Source organism: Carlito syrichta, unplaced genomic scaffold, assembly GCF_000164805.1.
Source record: "Carlito syrichta isolate Samal-C Ts95f unplaced genomic scaffold, Tarsius_syrichta-2.0.1 Scaffold311299, whole genome shotgun sequence".
NCBI classification, from domain to species: Eukaryota; Metazoa; Chordata; class Mammalia; order Primates; family Tarsiidae; genus Carlito; species Carlito syrichta.
The window spans coordinates 7731-24455 of record NW_007255395.1 but is presented as its reverse complement, the minus strand read 5'-3'; the positions used below and the strand labels follow the sequence as shown (position 1 = coordinate 24455).

Here is a 16725-nt window from a genome sequence, read left to right as displayed (position 1 = left end):
AAAAAAAAAAAAAAAAAAATTAAAGGGTATAACTTTCCCAAAGCCACAAAGTTATGTAAAGTGACAGAGATGATTTTAAGCTCTTCCTTTGAATTTTAGCGCATAAGCATTAGAGTCACTGGCTCCTCCACATTCCTCTCCATCTAGATACTTGCCTCTCCTGAACTGCTTTCAGCTCAGCAGTCTGAGGGTTGCTCTGATGGAGGAACTATTTTCTAAAGGCATCTTGAGGCTTTGAAGCTTGGTCTACTTACCTCTTAGTCCTTGGCAGGGTTATTTATTAGGACTGAACCTATTAAGTGAGAGACTTTTCGCATTCAGCAAATATAGATATAACCCAATTTGTTTTTTATCTGGAATCGTTCTTTCAAGCTGATTCCTACATGTACAACTTACTTTTCTGCTGATGTTGACTAACCTTGTGAGAAATATTATGTGGCTGCTAAATTTAGAATATAAAACATGATTTGTTTACTTTTTCCATATCTTTTACAAAACACTCATGCAGCTTTCCTTGCAAAACATTCCTTGGAATGACTTTGTCTAGACTGTCTACTATACTATGCTTTGGGTATATGTGTGACTTGCATTAAAGCTTCTGATCTCTGCTTCTTTTAGATGAAAGGTATTCTATGAAATTTTTAATTCAGGGAAATATTTACAGAGCTGTTATCAAGTATTCTGTATTTAAATAGTCATTACATATGACAAATTGCACTTTAAGATGGGCATACGTTCTTTTATAACTTTAAGTTCCCTAAATACATTTATATTTTTACCTATTTGAACCCAGGGGTCTACCTTAAAGAGTTTGAGAACTTCCCACTGTGCTAATAATGCTGCCTAATGGATCTGCAGTGTTACTTGGCATGCCCTTTGACATACATGGGGAAATTAGCTATGTTCTATGCATAGTATTCTATTGAACCTGTGAGTCCTAAACCCACTTCAGATATGCCTATAGTTGGCTGTGAAGCTATATGCCCTCTTGTGGTGGGTGATATATTTCCACTGAATGCATACATGATGATCTGTTACAACTAAAATCAAACAGTTGGATGGCTGTAAAATGTGGACCTTAATTTTATTTTCCTAGAGTATTTTATTGGGAAGGCCTAATATCTTTAAGGTAAAATAACCATGCAAATGAGTTAGTAAAAGTTTTAAGGCACTGTAAATGTTCTTGGTGATATTTACCATACATCAGGCATGGTAATCATGTAGATATTAAATTGTTATTAATAATTATGAGCCAGGATCTATGCTAAACACCTTAGTATGTTTTATATAATGGGGAAGCTGCTTCAGGAAAGACTTAGCAAAGTTTTTTATTCTAATCCAAGTATCCTTGTTTATTAGCCAAAATGGAATATGCAGAACTAGGGAAAATTTATGTAATGTATGATTAGTGTTTCTCTATAATCATTCGACAATTTCTTCACTTAGATCTGTTTCTACAAAATAAGTAGTATTCATACATCCATTTATGATAATTTTGGCTCATAACACAGAATGCATGCAAAGGATTTATGTTATATAATTTAAACAGTATTTGAAAGGAATCCTATTCTGGATTTGTATACTGTTCTGAGTTTTGTACTAAAAATTACAGGGCAGTAAAAAGTTGTGTAATACAAGTAGATACTATATTCTTAGAGACTCTTTATAGATTAGCTTGTTTTGTTTATTTGTAAGAGCTAAAAATAAGTGATTTCTACCACACATTAGCAGAGACAGATATAATTATAAGAAAACCTGGAAATGTTTTAAGTTTGTAAGACAACCACTGAACGTTTTTCTTGTCACCATAAATTATTTGTATAATCAAATTTCTATAGCATGTTTAGGTTAATATTTTTAACAACTCTTACTATTAGGGCTGAACATTCTGCCTAGGACTGTTGGGACTGTGGCAGATAATGGGAAAATAACAAGGCAAGGAATGCCTTGAAGGCTCTGTTTTTTTGTCCTCAGATCTTTTCACTTGTCCCGCTGTTAAATGTGTAGGCGCTGGACCTCATATTTACAAAATACCTATCTATGACCTCCAAGTTCTCCAAGGGTACTATTGTTTAGAAACTTACTAACACACCGAAGAGAGAGTGAATGAAGGTGAAAGGGAAGGTAAAGAAGAAATGATGCAAAAATCAAGTGGAAGCTGTTACCCTATAGCTTCTCAAGTATGAATTAGAAGTGGATATTTAATGACTTTATTCATTTTGAACTAATTGTACTTTCTGTTTTACAGAAGTCCACAAAAGGAAGATAGGATACCAATGGCAGATGAGTATTATGAATACAAGCACATAAAAGCCAAACTGAGACTTTTAGAGGTCCTCATCAGCAAGCAAGATGTGGCCAAAACTATTTGAGGTTCAGGAAATGTTTATGATCACTTTTATAATCAAGATTAAAGTTAAGTTTTTTTCCCTTGCCATTGTTGCTAAAGAATTTTGACATACTGAAAATGAAAGCACTTTAGTGGTAGTATTAGCTGTTTTTATGAAGGGATAGCAAGTATAATTATATAGAAGGAGAAGAGATTTAAAAAAAATGTAACTGGTAACTGTATAATTGATTAAAAAAAACAATTCAGTCTCCTTCATGCTAAGGAGAAAACTCGTAGTCAATAAAATTATTTTACAAAAAATCTAATATTTTATTAAACCTAAATAACATAGCTGGGCCACTTGTTACAGAAAATTTATTTAGGGTGCAAAGATTGTCTGTGTTGATATATGAAAAAGGGCATGATTTAAAAAAAAAAACAGTGAGAGGAGGAAAAGAAATTCTGCTTTTCATGTAGAAAGGAATACAGCTAGTAAGAGAATAATTTATTTGAAACTTCTAATAGATTTGTAAGTGATAAAACATCTGCTACCTTGTCCCTTAAGTTTGCTAGGCATTCACTACCCTAAAATGTACTAGAATGTGTCACTGCTCATTTTTATTTCTATCTAAAAGTAACACATTTTATCTGTTATTTGAAATTTTACATTTCTGGTTACCAAAGTTAATTCTGATAGCATGTACCTTGTGAATTATTGCCTTTGTCTATAATTGACAGATGTTTATATTAAAATAAAATATTGTATTAAAAATTTAAAATAGGTATTTTGGATAGATATGTGTCTGCAGTATATAATTTAATGTGATCATAGAATTATTGCTAATCTTTTTGTTTACTCTAAGATTATATAACTATTTTTCCATTTGGAATATACATTTTCTTAATGTTCTAAGGTCTATACTTTGTAAAGTCAGAAAACTTTCTCATGAGCTGTATTCTTCATTCTGTACAAAATGAAAGGTTTGGAAATTGTTTGCTCTGACATCCTAGAAAAGAAGGCAGAATATTTTATTTGCTTCATCAACTTTAGTGTATAGTGTTTTGTGTAATTTTGAACTAAAACACGTTTATTATTTTCATTTTTGTAAACATGAGTAAAAGGTCAACATTTTCTCCTGTACTAACCATATTTGTTTTTCTATTTTCTGTAATGTTTAAGCATGATGTTCTGATGAAATTCGCATTTTCATAGTTTGGATGGGAAGAATATTGACTATTTCAGAAACAGACTATTTCAGAGGCTTATTGTTTTCTCTGTATTTACCTGGTATTTTATAACTTTTATGAATGAGAATAATGTCCTTCATAAATTTGTTTAATTGAAGTCATCTACTTGTAACAGGACAGATAACACAACTATTTGAGGTTTACAAATTACATCTTTGATAAGAGAAATGGTTTCGTGACATGTATACAATTGCTATTAAAATGTAACTATATATTCTATATGACTGTAAATATTTTATACAACAATACAAATAAAATATTTTTCTATTATATTTATTATGTTGAAACACAGTAGTTGTTTCCTGTTAGCTAATATAAATAACATAAATAACACTGTCAAACAACAAGTTGGAAGTGCTGACAATTCTAGGCTTCAAGATTTAACTCATGCTGCAATTACACCCTTTCATGCGGTTTTGGAGTTATCCCAATATTTGCTCAGATTAAAATGAATGTATATTTAAACACCATTTATAAGCCATTATTTTGTATTTTGCTAAAGCAGTCTATATAATTGTTTTGTTATGCTTGGCATAAAATAAAAATAAAAACATTGCAGCATCTAGGCAATAAAGTGTCAGAAGGAGAACTTAGGATATTTCATCATTGAAAGTAGTAGGAAGGATAGGGAATAGGAGACACTAAAATGGCTCTGAATGAAATTTGGACAGTGGTAGTTTGCTTTTGGTGATAGCGGCATGTGCATGCTTCAGTGGAAAACATCTGGTGATGAAGATGAACAACACAGGGTTAATGCTCCTAAGGGAAGAAAAGAGGCTAAGAATAAGAAAAGTGGGCATTAACGTCCAACACTGATATTACAGGTTTTGCAGCTGGGATCTTTCTTTGCATTTGCAGTAGACAAACTCATGAGCTGATGACCAGTGATTTCTGCCACGGTGCCCAGAGAAAGATCCACAGGGTCAGTGTAAATGACTTCTAAAATGACATCCTGGGCATGGTGGTAAACAAGCACCCCATCTTCTTCTGTACAGGTTAAAAACTTATTATCCTTGGAATTTAGTTGAGGAAGGCGCTGCTTACAGAATTCATCTCCTGGTGATCCCACAGGGGCAATAACAAGAATCACATAATGATAAGCAGTGTACATACAGTAGAAGTCCCCAAAGTATAAGTTAGTATTGGGGTTAAAAAGTTTTTCTGCTGCAATCTCAAACCTGTATCTTCCGTAAGGTGAATCCTGGGGTGGCTTCCCAGTATTGAATTCAGTACTGCAGCTGAAGAAGATGCCTTCTAATTTTCCACTGATAGGAGAGCCATGGCTACCACTGTTATCCTTGACAGAGGGCTGCATAGCATTCCCATGAAGTTCTCTGCAAGAACAAACAAATGATCACTGCTTGGTCCAATAGTGGTAAACCCACTGATATACAGATCTAAATGGACTACCGATAAATGCCTGAATGCCCATCCTACTTTCAGATCAAGATCACCTACAGATGGCTGAATTCTAGTCTTGACCTTTAAGGATGATCTGCTACAAACCTTGGAGATATTACATTACAATAACATAATGTAATTTCCTGGCTAGAAAAATCAAATAGAAATTAGAAACTTTACAGGTGAAATAATATGCATTATGTGCCTAGGTTTCAGAAGTGGTTTTCTGAAGATAAGACTGAATAAAATATATTGATTTGTTACATATGCTGAATGTTTATTTCAAGTGTGCTAGAATTTAGTCACAAAATTAGTACTGTCCACTTACATAGTCACAAAAGTGTTTTCTTTACCTTGTTTTAGCTTTTTGCCCAGGGACAGTTTACTAATCAGGTTATTTCTGGCATTTTGCTTAAAACAGTGCTGGTTAATTCTCCCTTCACATTGCCCCAGATCCATTCTCCACCAAAGCTGTCCACTGTGTCCTGGGACTCTATTATCTGATTCTTTGTTTCTTGGTGCCTCCCATTTCAGTTCTACCGATGGGAAGCACCAGCAGAGATAAGGTAGGAGAAGGTAAAGACTTAAGTGTGTCTTCCTCTATTTCTTCCATGCTTTAGAACCTTGTGGTTCTGGCAGGATTGGATTCTGCTATAACTACATATCTCTGTTTACTGCTCCTGCTGGGTGACCTCCTACTCCCTTTCATTCCCAAGGATAGTAAACCTTTGAACACCTGATAGTTCCTAGTTGCTTTAGCATCCCTTATTAACTCCCTTAACTAACTATATTTCTGTGAATGGCAATTTTGTTAAATTCTCTCAGAATTTCCCAGGTGTGCCTTCTTTTTCTTGTTGGGTCCTTAACAAGCATAACTTGAGATACAAAGTTTAAGCTACCACTTAAACAAGGGGAAGTTCCCCCAGTTGACAGGTTTCTTAAAGGGTTTGTAAACTCAGTGAGATGTGCTCAAGATCTGCCTCTGACTTTAGAATAGCAACAACTCTCAAATTCCACCACTTGAAAACCACCTAGGGAGCTTATTAAAAACGCAGATTCAAGGAAAGATGGGAGAAGGAGACATGACAAATAAATTCATTGTGATATCCTGGTTTGTATCCTATATTTCTACTTGTACTGTTGTTCTTTCTTCCTTCCAGTGTTCCAAAATTTCCCACTTCTATTATCTCCTTCTTGTTTTAGAAATTTCTTTTAGCTACTCTTTTAAGGTAAGGTATGCTGGTGAAAAATTCCTTTAGTTTTCCTTCATCTGAGCAAGTCTTGATTTCTCTTTATTTTTAAAGGATGTTTTCACTGAATACAGGATTCTGGGCTGACAGTTTTCTTTCAGCGCTTGAAAATATCGTGCCACTTCCTTTTGTCCTCAGTGGTTTCTGATGATAATGTCATTCAAATTGGTTTTTTTCCTATACATAAGGTATCTTTTCTCTTTCACCACATTCAAGAATTTTTGTCTTTGGTTTTCAGTTCATGATGTGTCATGGCATGAATTTATTTGTGTTTATCCCATTTGGGGTTTTCTCAGCTTGAATCTATATGTTCATGCTATTTGCCAAATTTGGGAATATTTCGGCTATTATTTCTATGAATACTTTTTCAGCCCTACCCTCTTTCTCTTTTCCTTCTTGAGTTTCACGACATTAATATTAGATCTGTTATAGTCTCACACATCCATGAGGCTCTGCTATTTTTTTTTAGTCAATTTTGTCTCCATTGTTCAATTTGGGTTATTTCTATTTTATCTTCAAGCTCATTAATTTTTCCCTTTGTCCTCTTGAATATGCTGTTTAGTCCATCCATTGAATTTTTTTACTTACTGTGCTTTTCTGTTCTAGAATTTTCACTTAGATCTTTATATCTTCTACTTCTTTGCTGCTTCTGTTTTTGTTTCAAGTGTATTTGTAATTGCTTGTTGAAACATTTTTGTGGTGGCTACTTAAATATCTTTGTCAGATAATTCTAAGATCTGTGTTATTCTGGTGTTGGTGTTTGAGCAGCTTTTCTCATTAAGGTAAAGGTTTTTCTGGTTCTTGGTATGATGAGTGAATTTCAATTGTATCTTAGACATTTTGTGTATTATGTTATTAGACTCTACATTTTATTTAAATCTAGTATTTTAGTAGGCCTCTTTTATATACCTACTAATGGGGAATGTGTAGGAGGAGTCACTTTACTGCTGTCAGATGGGCATAAAAGTTCAGGTTTCCCACTCAGCCTCCAGTAACATAGGGTTGAGGAGTCAGTTACTACTGGGAGGAGGTAGGAGTTGAGGCTCCAACTAGGCCTGTGCTAACACACTCTAGTTAGAAGAGGGAGGGGGCGTCTCATTACTGCTTGCCATGTGGCCTTCACTGACTCTGTAAGGACAAGCCTCATTACCTTTGGGCAGTGGTGGAAAGTCTAGGCTTCCCATTCAGCCTTCTCTGATATCTCACTAGCAGGGGAAAAAGAGAAGAGAAGGTTTTCTCCATACAGCTATGAGAGGGTAAAGATGTAGGTCCCCCACTTGGACTTAGCTGACAGATGTGAAAATACAGTTTCTTATTTTCCCATGGTGTTTGGCTAGAGTAGGGTGGTTACTGTCTAAAAGAGTTCTGTATTCAAAGCAGTTCCTTTCCTGCTTCTTTGGGTAAAGAGAGCAGACTTGGCTGGGTTCAGTAGCTCAGCCTATAATTCCGGCACTTTGGAAGATCGAGGCAAGGGGATTGCTTGAGTCTGCAGGTTCGAGACCAGTCTGGGCAACTTGTCAAGACCTCATCTCTACAATAAATAAAAAGTTAGCCAGTGATGGTAGTGTGTGTCTGTTGTTCCAGCTACTTGGAAGGCTGAGGTGGAAGGATCACCAGAGCCCTGCAGGTCATGAGTGAGCCACTGCATTCCAGCCTGGGTGATAGAGTGAGTCTCCAACTTAAAAAAAACAACAACAAAAAACAGACTTTCTGATTTTCTTCTTCTTCTTTCTTTTTTTTTAAATTTTATTTTGGTTTGTGCCCATTGACATTTCTAGGTTGTTAGCTTCTCCAGTACCTGGTCCAGACTATAAGAGGTAAAAAGAAAACTCAGGAGCTCATCACTGTGCTATTCCTTGAGTCGCAAGGTCCCTAGCTGGTCTGTCTTCTTCTTTCCACCTTCCAGAGTCGTCTTACATCTATTTTTTATGTAATTCCATTGTTTTAGTTGTATGTAGTGAGAGAAACAGGGAAAAGCATGTTTACTCCATGTTGTTCTTGTTAAAAATTTCTTATCCTTGTTACAGTCTCATTAACAAAACCCAGATGGCTATATGATATGTGTCCTATAAGTGCAATTATATGAAATAATAACAAATATATTAACAGAAATTTAGACCATGAAATTTGTCCTGGAATCTCAACTTTGAGAATATACAACCTAACACAAAAAGTACAGGAAATCCCACATGTCTCCCAGTCTCAGTAGATTCCTGAAGAGAAAACTTTCAGATATAATAAGAGTTTTAAGGATAATTAGGCTACTTGGTAAACATGAACAAGAGGAAAGAGAGAAAATAGTTATTTTCATTTGTAGTATGGGAAAGGAATGTTCATTTAGGAATTCATTTCTAGAGGAAGAAATCAAAATGAGTTTATTCCTTATGAATTGAGTAAGATTTATCTAGTTTTTCATAATTTATAATGATTTGGGAAGTATATCACGTAGTTAAAAGGTTTATTTCTATTCAAGCATGGCAAGATGACATTTTAAATAGATACTAATCAAGGAATATGTTCTAACTAGAGTTCATTACATTAAAAAAATCATGATCCACTGAAATTAATGTCTTATATTTTTCATAGCTTTTTAAAAAAGGCAATGTTGTAAAATTATACCTACTTCCTGGCAAGTATATTTAGTCATATGTACTGCATCAAGATAAAATGTACATAGATTTTACAACTGTCATTATGGAAAACCCAACAAAGGTAAATTTCCTTGTTAGCAAATATATCTTTCATACTAATTTGGAATCAATATATACAATAATTTTATCCATTTTCTAGGTACTCTGTCTTTATCTTTTTTCTTCTTAGAAGCATTTTTGGACACAGATGAAACACTTTTTAGATCATTGAAGAACCTGAAAACAAAGGCCAATCCCCATCCAAAGGACAGAAAATCATAGAGAAATACTGACCTCCAGTGGCCACCTAAAATAGACATTGACAAAACTCCAGGAATCTAAACCTAGAACCAAAGATGTAATTATTTATTCTATTAATTTATTTCTTATTTAAGACAACAGTTATAATGAAAAGTTTTTTTTGGTTTTCAAATTTTATATTTAACACATGCAGACAGTTCCCGACCTATGATGGTGTGAAAATTATACACATTCAGTAGAACGCATACTTTGAATTTTGATCCTTTCAACACTTTACTATAAAATGGGCTGTGTTGTATGACTTTGTCCAGTTGTAGGCTAATGTAAGTGTTCTCAGCATGTTTAAGGCAGGCTAAGTTAAGCTATAGTGTTTTGTAGGTTAGGTGTGTTGAATGCATTTTCAACTTGATATTTCCAACTAATGATGGTATTATTGGGATGTTATGCCATCATAAATCAAGAAGTATCTATATAAACACCTTTCTTGCTGAGTATATATTGTCATTCCCAATTAATAATTGACAAGCACAGCGATTTATGTTGTATCTATCAGGTTGAATTCTTATAGAGACTCTTGTATGAATACTTTGCCAGCTAAAAATTGAAGGCCCTAAACGCTGTAATTATAAGATATTCAAACAAAAGGCATAAATGTTTTTCCTTATCAAATATATAAAAAATATAATATTGCAAAGTACTTAATTTAAAGAACACAGACGCCTAATAGACTTCTTTTTCTATGATTCCCTTTGCATTTTTCACTGCTTGAAGCTGATTTAAACCTGGAATTATGATCTTGATTTACGAGAATCTAGGGAAGTATGAAAAAAACAAGAAGAACAAAGCTTTTTAAGTATTTTTATACAATCCTGTCAACTTAAGAATCCTTTAGAGTCTGAAGAGAGACAAAACTTTTAAAATGACTAATTATGGGGACTGCTGTGTAGAAGCTTTAGAACCTATATAACATTTTTCATTTTAAAAGCCACAGGTTCATTTTTTAAAAAGGGCCTAATTTATTCTCTTAAAATTTTCTTCTGCAAATACAAAAGTGCTGTAAATATTAAAATTCCAAGATAGAGTTCTTTTAACATCTTGGGAACTATTTCCAGGGATAAATGTAGGCTATTTTAGAAATTCTAGTCAAATAACTAGGATTAAAAAGTACAAAGGAAACTGTACTCATAAATAACTAATTCAAGAAAATGGCTAAAAGATTTCCACTTAGGCAGAGCTTGCAAATACTACCTGATTTACAATAATATTTCATGAAATAATTGCTTTTTTTTCTCTCATTTTCATTGTCTTAAAGAGACTCACAAAAAGAGGAGAAAATTTAGCAGTCAGAATAACGCAGAGGGCAGGAAGAACGCATACATGAAATGCTCATCAGTATAAACAACACAGGTTTAAGATCTGGTCAGACAGACAGAAATTGGTATTATAAATGATTATGTAAAGGAATCTAAGTAAAGTGGGAAAAAAAATCTTATGTTCTGACTTTTTCTACTTAATTTTTCTGGAAAACAAAAATCAGCATAATCCACTATTTTGAGAAGAAAACTAGAATTGCTATTTGATAGAATTAGAGTCAAGGGAAACTTGAGTTTAGGTGTATTTAATAAAACAAATCACTATATATTTTTTAATCTTACCGAACATAGTCAAAATATTCTTTGTGCTGGTTACGATAAAAAACAGAAAATTTAAGCATACGTCCTGCAATCACTTCGGCCTTCTCCAACAGCTGTGTTAGATGAACTTTTGAATAGTCTAAAAAAACCAAAAAAGTCTGTTATTATACAAATATTACACCAAAAGTACCAACTAAATAGTAATACTTAATAAATTGGGAATTCAATTTAGTGAATAGGAAGTTGCATTTAAAAAACAAAATATCCCCTCTCTCCCTCTCTCTGTCTCTCCCCCTCTCTTGCTTTTTCTCGGTTATAGACCCTCTCTGTAACAGCCCCTTTAATAAATCTCTTGGTCTCGGAAAAAAAATAAAATATTAATTTGTGTGGCACATTCTTTCTACAAAAATATTTTCATTATGGTTCTTTCTTAGAATATCCTGGCATTTTTTTTTACTCTTTCAGATAAAGATGCTGAAATAGAAATACATTAAATAATGTTTCATATCCCATGCAATGTCCATTAGAACCATACTAGCTTTTCTTCAACTAGTTGATAAACTGAATAAAAGAAGATTAGAATCTGTAATCAACTGCAAAGTTGGACAGTAGAAATAATAATAGGTATGTAAGACTCGGGTACACAAGATTCCTAAAAATCTGAAGCATCTGACAAAGTAATCTGATATATATATATTTTTACCAACTTTTTATTTTGAAGGTTGTTTGAAAATTGTTATCTAACTCTTACACCAGAAACTAGGGAAACATGGTCTATAAAGGTCAGAAAGACTTTCCAAACAAGCAACCAAGTTAAGCTGCTTACAGCAACATAGCTTGTTTACTCACTGCTTCAGTGACTCAACAAACATTTATTTAGATTAGAACAATGATGTATAAAGCACCATGCAAAATGAGATAATCAAGTTAAAAGATAAGAAAGGTATTATTCTTCCCTTCAAAGAACTGACAATCTAAAAGAAAAGATAAATAGACAATAATGACTTATGTTAAGTATTAACATTTTAAAACTAGAGTAAGCCCAGGATTTTATCCCTGTCATGGTTTAGAGTAGAAATCCCATTTTATTTTATTTACAATGCCTTGCACAGGGCCTATCTTAGAGTATGAACTCAATAAATGTTGAGTCAATTAGATGTTCAGATTTAAAGGCAACTTTATATAAAATAGCTTCATCAAAATCTAAAGTCAAGATTATTGATGAAGTTTAGGTGAAACAGTCTCCAAATTATTCCTATAAATTCAAACAACAACTTTAAATAGCTTAAGTTCCTTAGATTCAGTCTCTCTACATTTTTAAAAAAATAGAACACAGTCATCTAAACAAAAAGGCTGAAACAAAGTCCCATCCTACAAGATAAAAGGAGTGGATGTCAGAAGTACTCAGGTGGCGGTATCTTTGTATCCCTCCAACACCTACGCGCTTAATAAGTGTCTGTTTCTTGAATGAATGAATAAATGATGTGTAAATGACTGAGATGAATGGTAAAATTTCCAATCTAATGGAATATTAAGGTTTAGTTCCACATCAGATCTCTCATTGCCATGACTTTGAGGTACTTTTTTAATGAAGCAAAGACATACAAACACATATACAAGACACTGGTGTAAAGATAGTTTTTTTTTAAGGTCTTCTTTCAAGTAATAAATTCAGCAACATTTCTGCTAGGGACAGTCATTGAGATCTGCCTCTATTCCTCTAAATTAGAGAAGGATATGCCTGGCTTCCATCTTTCAATATCTGTGAAAATGAAAAAAAGAGGAAAGAGAGAGAGAAAAAGAAGAAAGCACACGCATGCTCTCTCTCTCTCTCTCCCAAAATGAAGTTCAAAAATGTGTGCTGAGTATCTTTTAAAACTGAATCAATTTTTATTTGCAAAGCTTTCAGTTTGAAAAAATCAAACTCTGGATGCAGCAAAGAAGTGATTTAATGCCATCACACAAACTTTGCTACTGAGAACCTCAGCTCCCTTCAATCAATACAACATGATTTATTCTGTTACATAGAGCTATGGACATTGCAAAAATGACCAGTGCCATATATATCACCTTGTAATTACAAAAAAGAATGCTTTTTTCTGTAATGAGCTTTTCAGGAACAAAGTTTTTCTATATTTGTACCTAGTTCTCCTACCTGCTGTGCAGAATTCTATAATTTCACTCCATTCAGATACAACATAATCACCATCAACTTGTTTTGAGGCAGTCTGCACTGCTACTGTATATTCAGTTCTTGGGCTCAAAAACCAGTGTCCACGGACAGTCATAGGCAAGGGAACAGCTTTTGCCACCAATTTTGTTGGAACATCCTAAGGAGGATAGAAGGAAAAAATGGAGGGAAGGAGAGAAGGAGGGAGGAAGGGAGGAAGTGAAAAAGGAAGAGAAGGAGAGAAGAGGAAGGGAAAGTGAAAAGGAAGGAAGAAAGGGTGGAAGGGAGGGAAGAAAGTAAGGAAGAAAGCTAATTTAGTAGTGTAACTTTAATCAACTGCAAACAATGGAAAGGAACTTATTAAATTCCTGACTGACAATAGGATTTTCCTGTTTAACGATACTTTACAATTATTATATTTAAATCTCTTTTTCTCCATATACAGAAACTAAGGCCCAACTTGATCAAAAGACATGCTCAAGGTCTTACAGCTAGTTAACAGCATAAATACACTTGAATTCCAGTTTTCTTGATTTTTGGTAGTGTTCTTCTCTGTACACTATAGGCTCAATATGCAGCGTCCTCATACTAAATGACAAAACTTAAAAGAGATGTAAAAGATAAAATTTAATAGATTTAATATTTAAAATATTGTATTTATTTAATTTATACTACCAAATAATTTTACTAGAGACCTCATTACTAGATATTATTTTATATGTAAAAGGAGAGAATACTTTAAAAATGTATGTTTTAAAATAAATGAATCTTTGATTCACTTTTACTTAAGTATGGCACCTATGTGTCACAGAAAAGTTTAAGTATTTTTAAACAAGAATTAATTAATTAAATCTGCTAGTTAAATATTCACTACATTTTCATGGATATGGTATTCTAAGTATGAAGTGAAAAAAGGAAGTCAGATCTTGAACTATTCATCATTTAATGTTAAATAGTTCAAAGCTGCATCAAGAAGGCAAATGTCAGCAAAAAGAATATTCATTACCAGAAAGCACAGAATTGGAACTCGGGGAAAAATGCCTAATCTTGCTCTCCCTTTAACAATTATCTGCAGTATAAATGATCCTCACGTGTCTTTAGTATGTATAATTGTATAATTGCACATCTAGTAAAAAGCAAGATTTCCAGACAAGACAGTTCTTCCAAAATATTTTCCCAAGTTAAAACTTGTTATCAATATTTTTTTAAAAAGACCAGATTTTCGTCATCAGTGAAAAGACTGAAACAGAGGGAAGGATACTTAAACAAAATAACTGTTATTCTCTGTATAGCTACTTCTGGAGGGAGATATGTAGCAGAAAAGATATGATTTGTAGACAGTTATGTGACTAAATCAGAAAGTGATGCATGTCTAAAATACTGAAAGAAACAAAAAAAAATTCATTCTCAAAAAAAGCAAAAGAAAGTTAACTACCCAAAGCTATTTTCCACCCTAAATTGTTTTGAACAAATACTTGAAGTTTATTAACTACATTAGATTCCTCTTTTGGCAGTTACAAGAAAAAAACTGCTTCAATGGAAAGCTATGCATTGCCTACAGAACACTCTTCTGGATATCTGCTTCTGCTATGAAAGCTATTCTACAACTCTGTAATTTGTTGACACTGATAGCAATTAAGTTATTCTTGTCTAAATACATGCAAATGAGTTCAGTTCAGTGGAGGACAACCCTCCTCTTCACCCCTTCCTGCCCATCCCTCCAAATCAGTTTTGCCTCCACCTTTACATTCATTTTAATACACCTGGATATATGTCATCTTTGGGCCACCCTTTGAACTGGTTATAATACCTCATTAGTTTTCTCGTTAATGAGTAAATAAAATCTTTAACACATGTTGACTTTTATGTCTATATGATAGTCATGATTATGCCTTTTTCTGGAAAAGTATCTTTTAACGATAAATATGATATTTCATTTTCTTACAAAACTTTTTAAGGAGATAGGATTTTTAAATTACATACATTGTTATTCTTTCCAGTGTCAAATATATCATATAAGCCATTAATAGGATATTATTATTTCTTTCAAAATGTCCTCATGCTTTAAAAGTTTTAAAAATGCAAATAAATATGAGTATTTGTTAGATTTTTACCTTGTGTTTAAATTTATTGGAGTTCTTGTTCTCTTTCTTGTTGAGGTCAATGAAATAGTGTGTGATACGGTCCTTTGATTTTGAATCCATTTCCCATGAAATTTTGAATGAATCACATGTAATATTGCTTATTTTGATGTTATGTGGTACAGGAAGTTCTTCCATCTCTGCTATGCCACTGTCTTGTGATTTGTTCCCTGCAAAAAACCAATGTACAGAAAGTTAGCTTCCAATTAATGGATGTTTCCAGTTTGCAATGTTTTTAGCTGTGTACATATTTCTGAACTAATCTTATTAGTATATCTGGAATTTCATTTTGCTCATGAAGTAATTTGAGTGTTAATGAGGGATATTTACAAAATCATACTACCAATAAAAAGCAGAGATAGCTTAATCCTTACCATCTCTACATTTTCCATTTGCTTTTCCAAATTTCTGTTTTAACAGAGTGTAAACAAAAATACTAAAATTCCACCTTTCAGATCTATGACAGATTAGTCTTACATGGTTAGGTTCCATCTGAAAAGACTCAAGAGATCACTTTTCTATATAACCAATCATTTCTGTTCTAAAATAATATCAGGTGTTTTAAGCCAGATAACTTCATAGAAATGTTGATAATGAAAGGTTCCAGTCAAATAAAAGAAACATTTCTTGAAATGTCTATGAGGTAGCAGTGACAATCTATAAAAATCATCCCTTCTCTTTTATTTTAGAAACATTATATATAGAAACAGTATGTAATTATTACATATATAAATAATATTAAGCACCATTCATTTACAAGTTACTGTGTCAAGGATTACTCTATGTCAAGGATTACTCTAGAAATTGTTTATTTGTAGCACCTTGATTAATTTAATTTTGAGAGCTGAAACAATACATAAAGCTAAAAGAAAAAAGATGATTGCCATGTTGATTGATATCATTAACATCTTGACGAATTGATGTGACACGTGGTTACTTTAAAGACTGTCTCCATAGACAAAATGCTACAATTTGGCTAGCAGTATAGAGAAGGATATGATGAATGACAGGATTAAAAAAAATAGATGTGCCAAGTTTATCTTATATATAAGAAAGACAATATTGGAATCAAATTTTATTCCACTTCTTTCTACATTCCCTTTCACCAAGCTAACATAATATTTAATGCCCTGAAAGAGAAAAAAATAAAATTGCTATTCATATGATTAAATAATGGTAGGTCATAAATCAGTGACAAAATTTGTTCCTTAACAGAATAAAATAGTGAATCTTGACCAACAAAAAATTAAAAGCAGTGAATGCCACCTTGTGACAATACCTTCCACTTTAGATTAGATTGTTTTCCCCTCTCCCACACTTCCATGACAATCACTGATATAAAAGTTTTGATAATTCCTCATTTTATTAAATCTTTGACCCATTTTATCTCATCTCTAGGTGCATTGTGGTCAGGGGGACCCAATGACAATCAAAACTAATTTCAAAATAATTTAAGTTCTTTGCTTTTATTTCTTGCACAATACTTAAAAAAAGCCTTCTTTCTTCTCCTATATAGTTTCTTCACAGCCCAGTCTCCCCACAAACCTTCCGGAGAAAGTATTTCCCCACCTTCACCTTCCTCCCATCAGGTTTTATAGAATTCCCAAATTGCTTCTTGCCTAAAGATTTTCAGAAGTTAAGAGAAAGGAAGAAACCAAGTG

The 16725-nt window shown here is 33.1% G+C and overlaps 2 protein-coding genes across 3 annotated transcripts in view; one reads left to right on the top strand and one right to left on the bottom strand.

The window, feature by feature from the left end:
• LOC103271137 (protein FAM13C) overlaps nucleotides 1–3853 on the top strand; it is a 13534-nt gene extending 9681 nt beyond the window's left edge. For both annotated transcript variants that reach the window (XM_008068598.2, XM_021717853.1), the window contains exon 6: nucleotides 2249–3853. In XM_008068598.2, coding sequence (XP_008066789.2) covers nucleotides 2249–2372 — 124 coding nt within the window. In that variant the 3' untranslated portion in view covers nucleotides 2373–3853. The remainder of the gene's footprint in view (nucleotides 1–2248) is intronic.
• PHYHIPL (phytanoyl-CoA 2-hydroxylase interacting protein like) lies at nucleotides 3650–15267 on the bottom strand. Its single transcript, XM_008068597.2, has 4 exons — nucleotides 15038–15267; nucleotides 12909–13083; nucleotides 10775–10892; nucleotides 3650–4911 (listed from the first exon to the last, which is right to left on the bottom strand). The coding sequence occupies exons 1-4, from the start codon at nucleotides 15200–15202 to the stop codon at nucleotides 4377–4379; spliced, it is 993 nt and encodes a 330-aa protein (XP_008066788.1). The 5' UTR covers nucleotides 15203–15267; the 3' UTR covers nucleotides 3650–4376.
• Between the last annotated feature and the right edge of the window lie 1458 nt (nucleotides 15268–16725).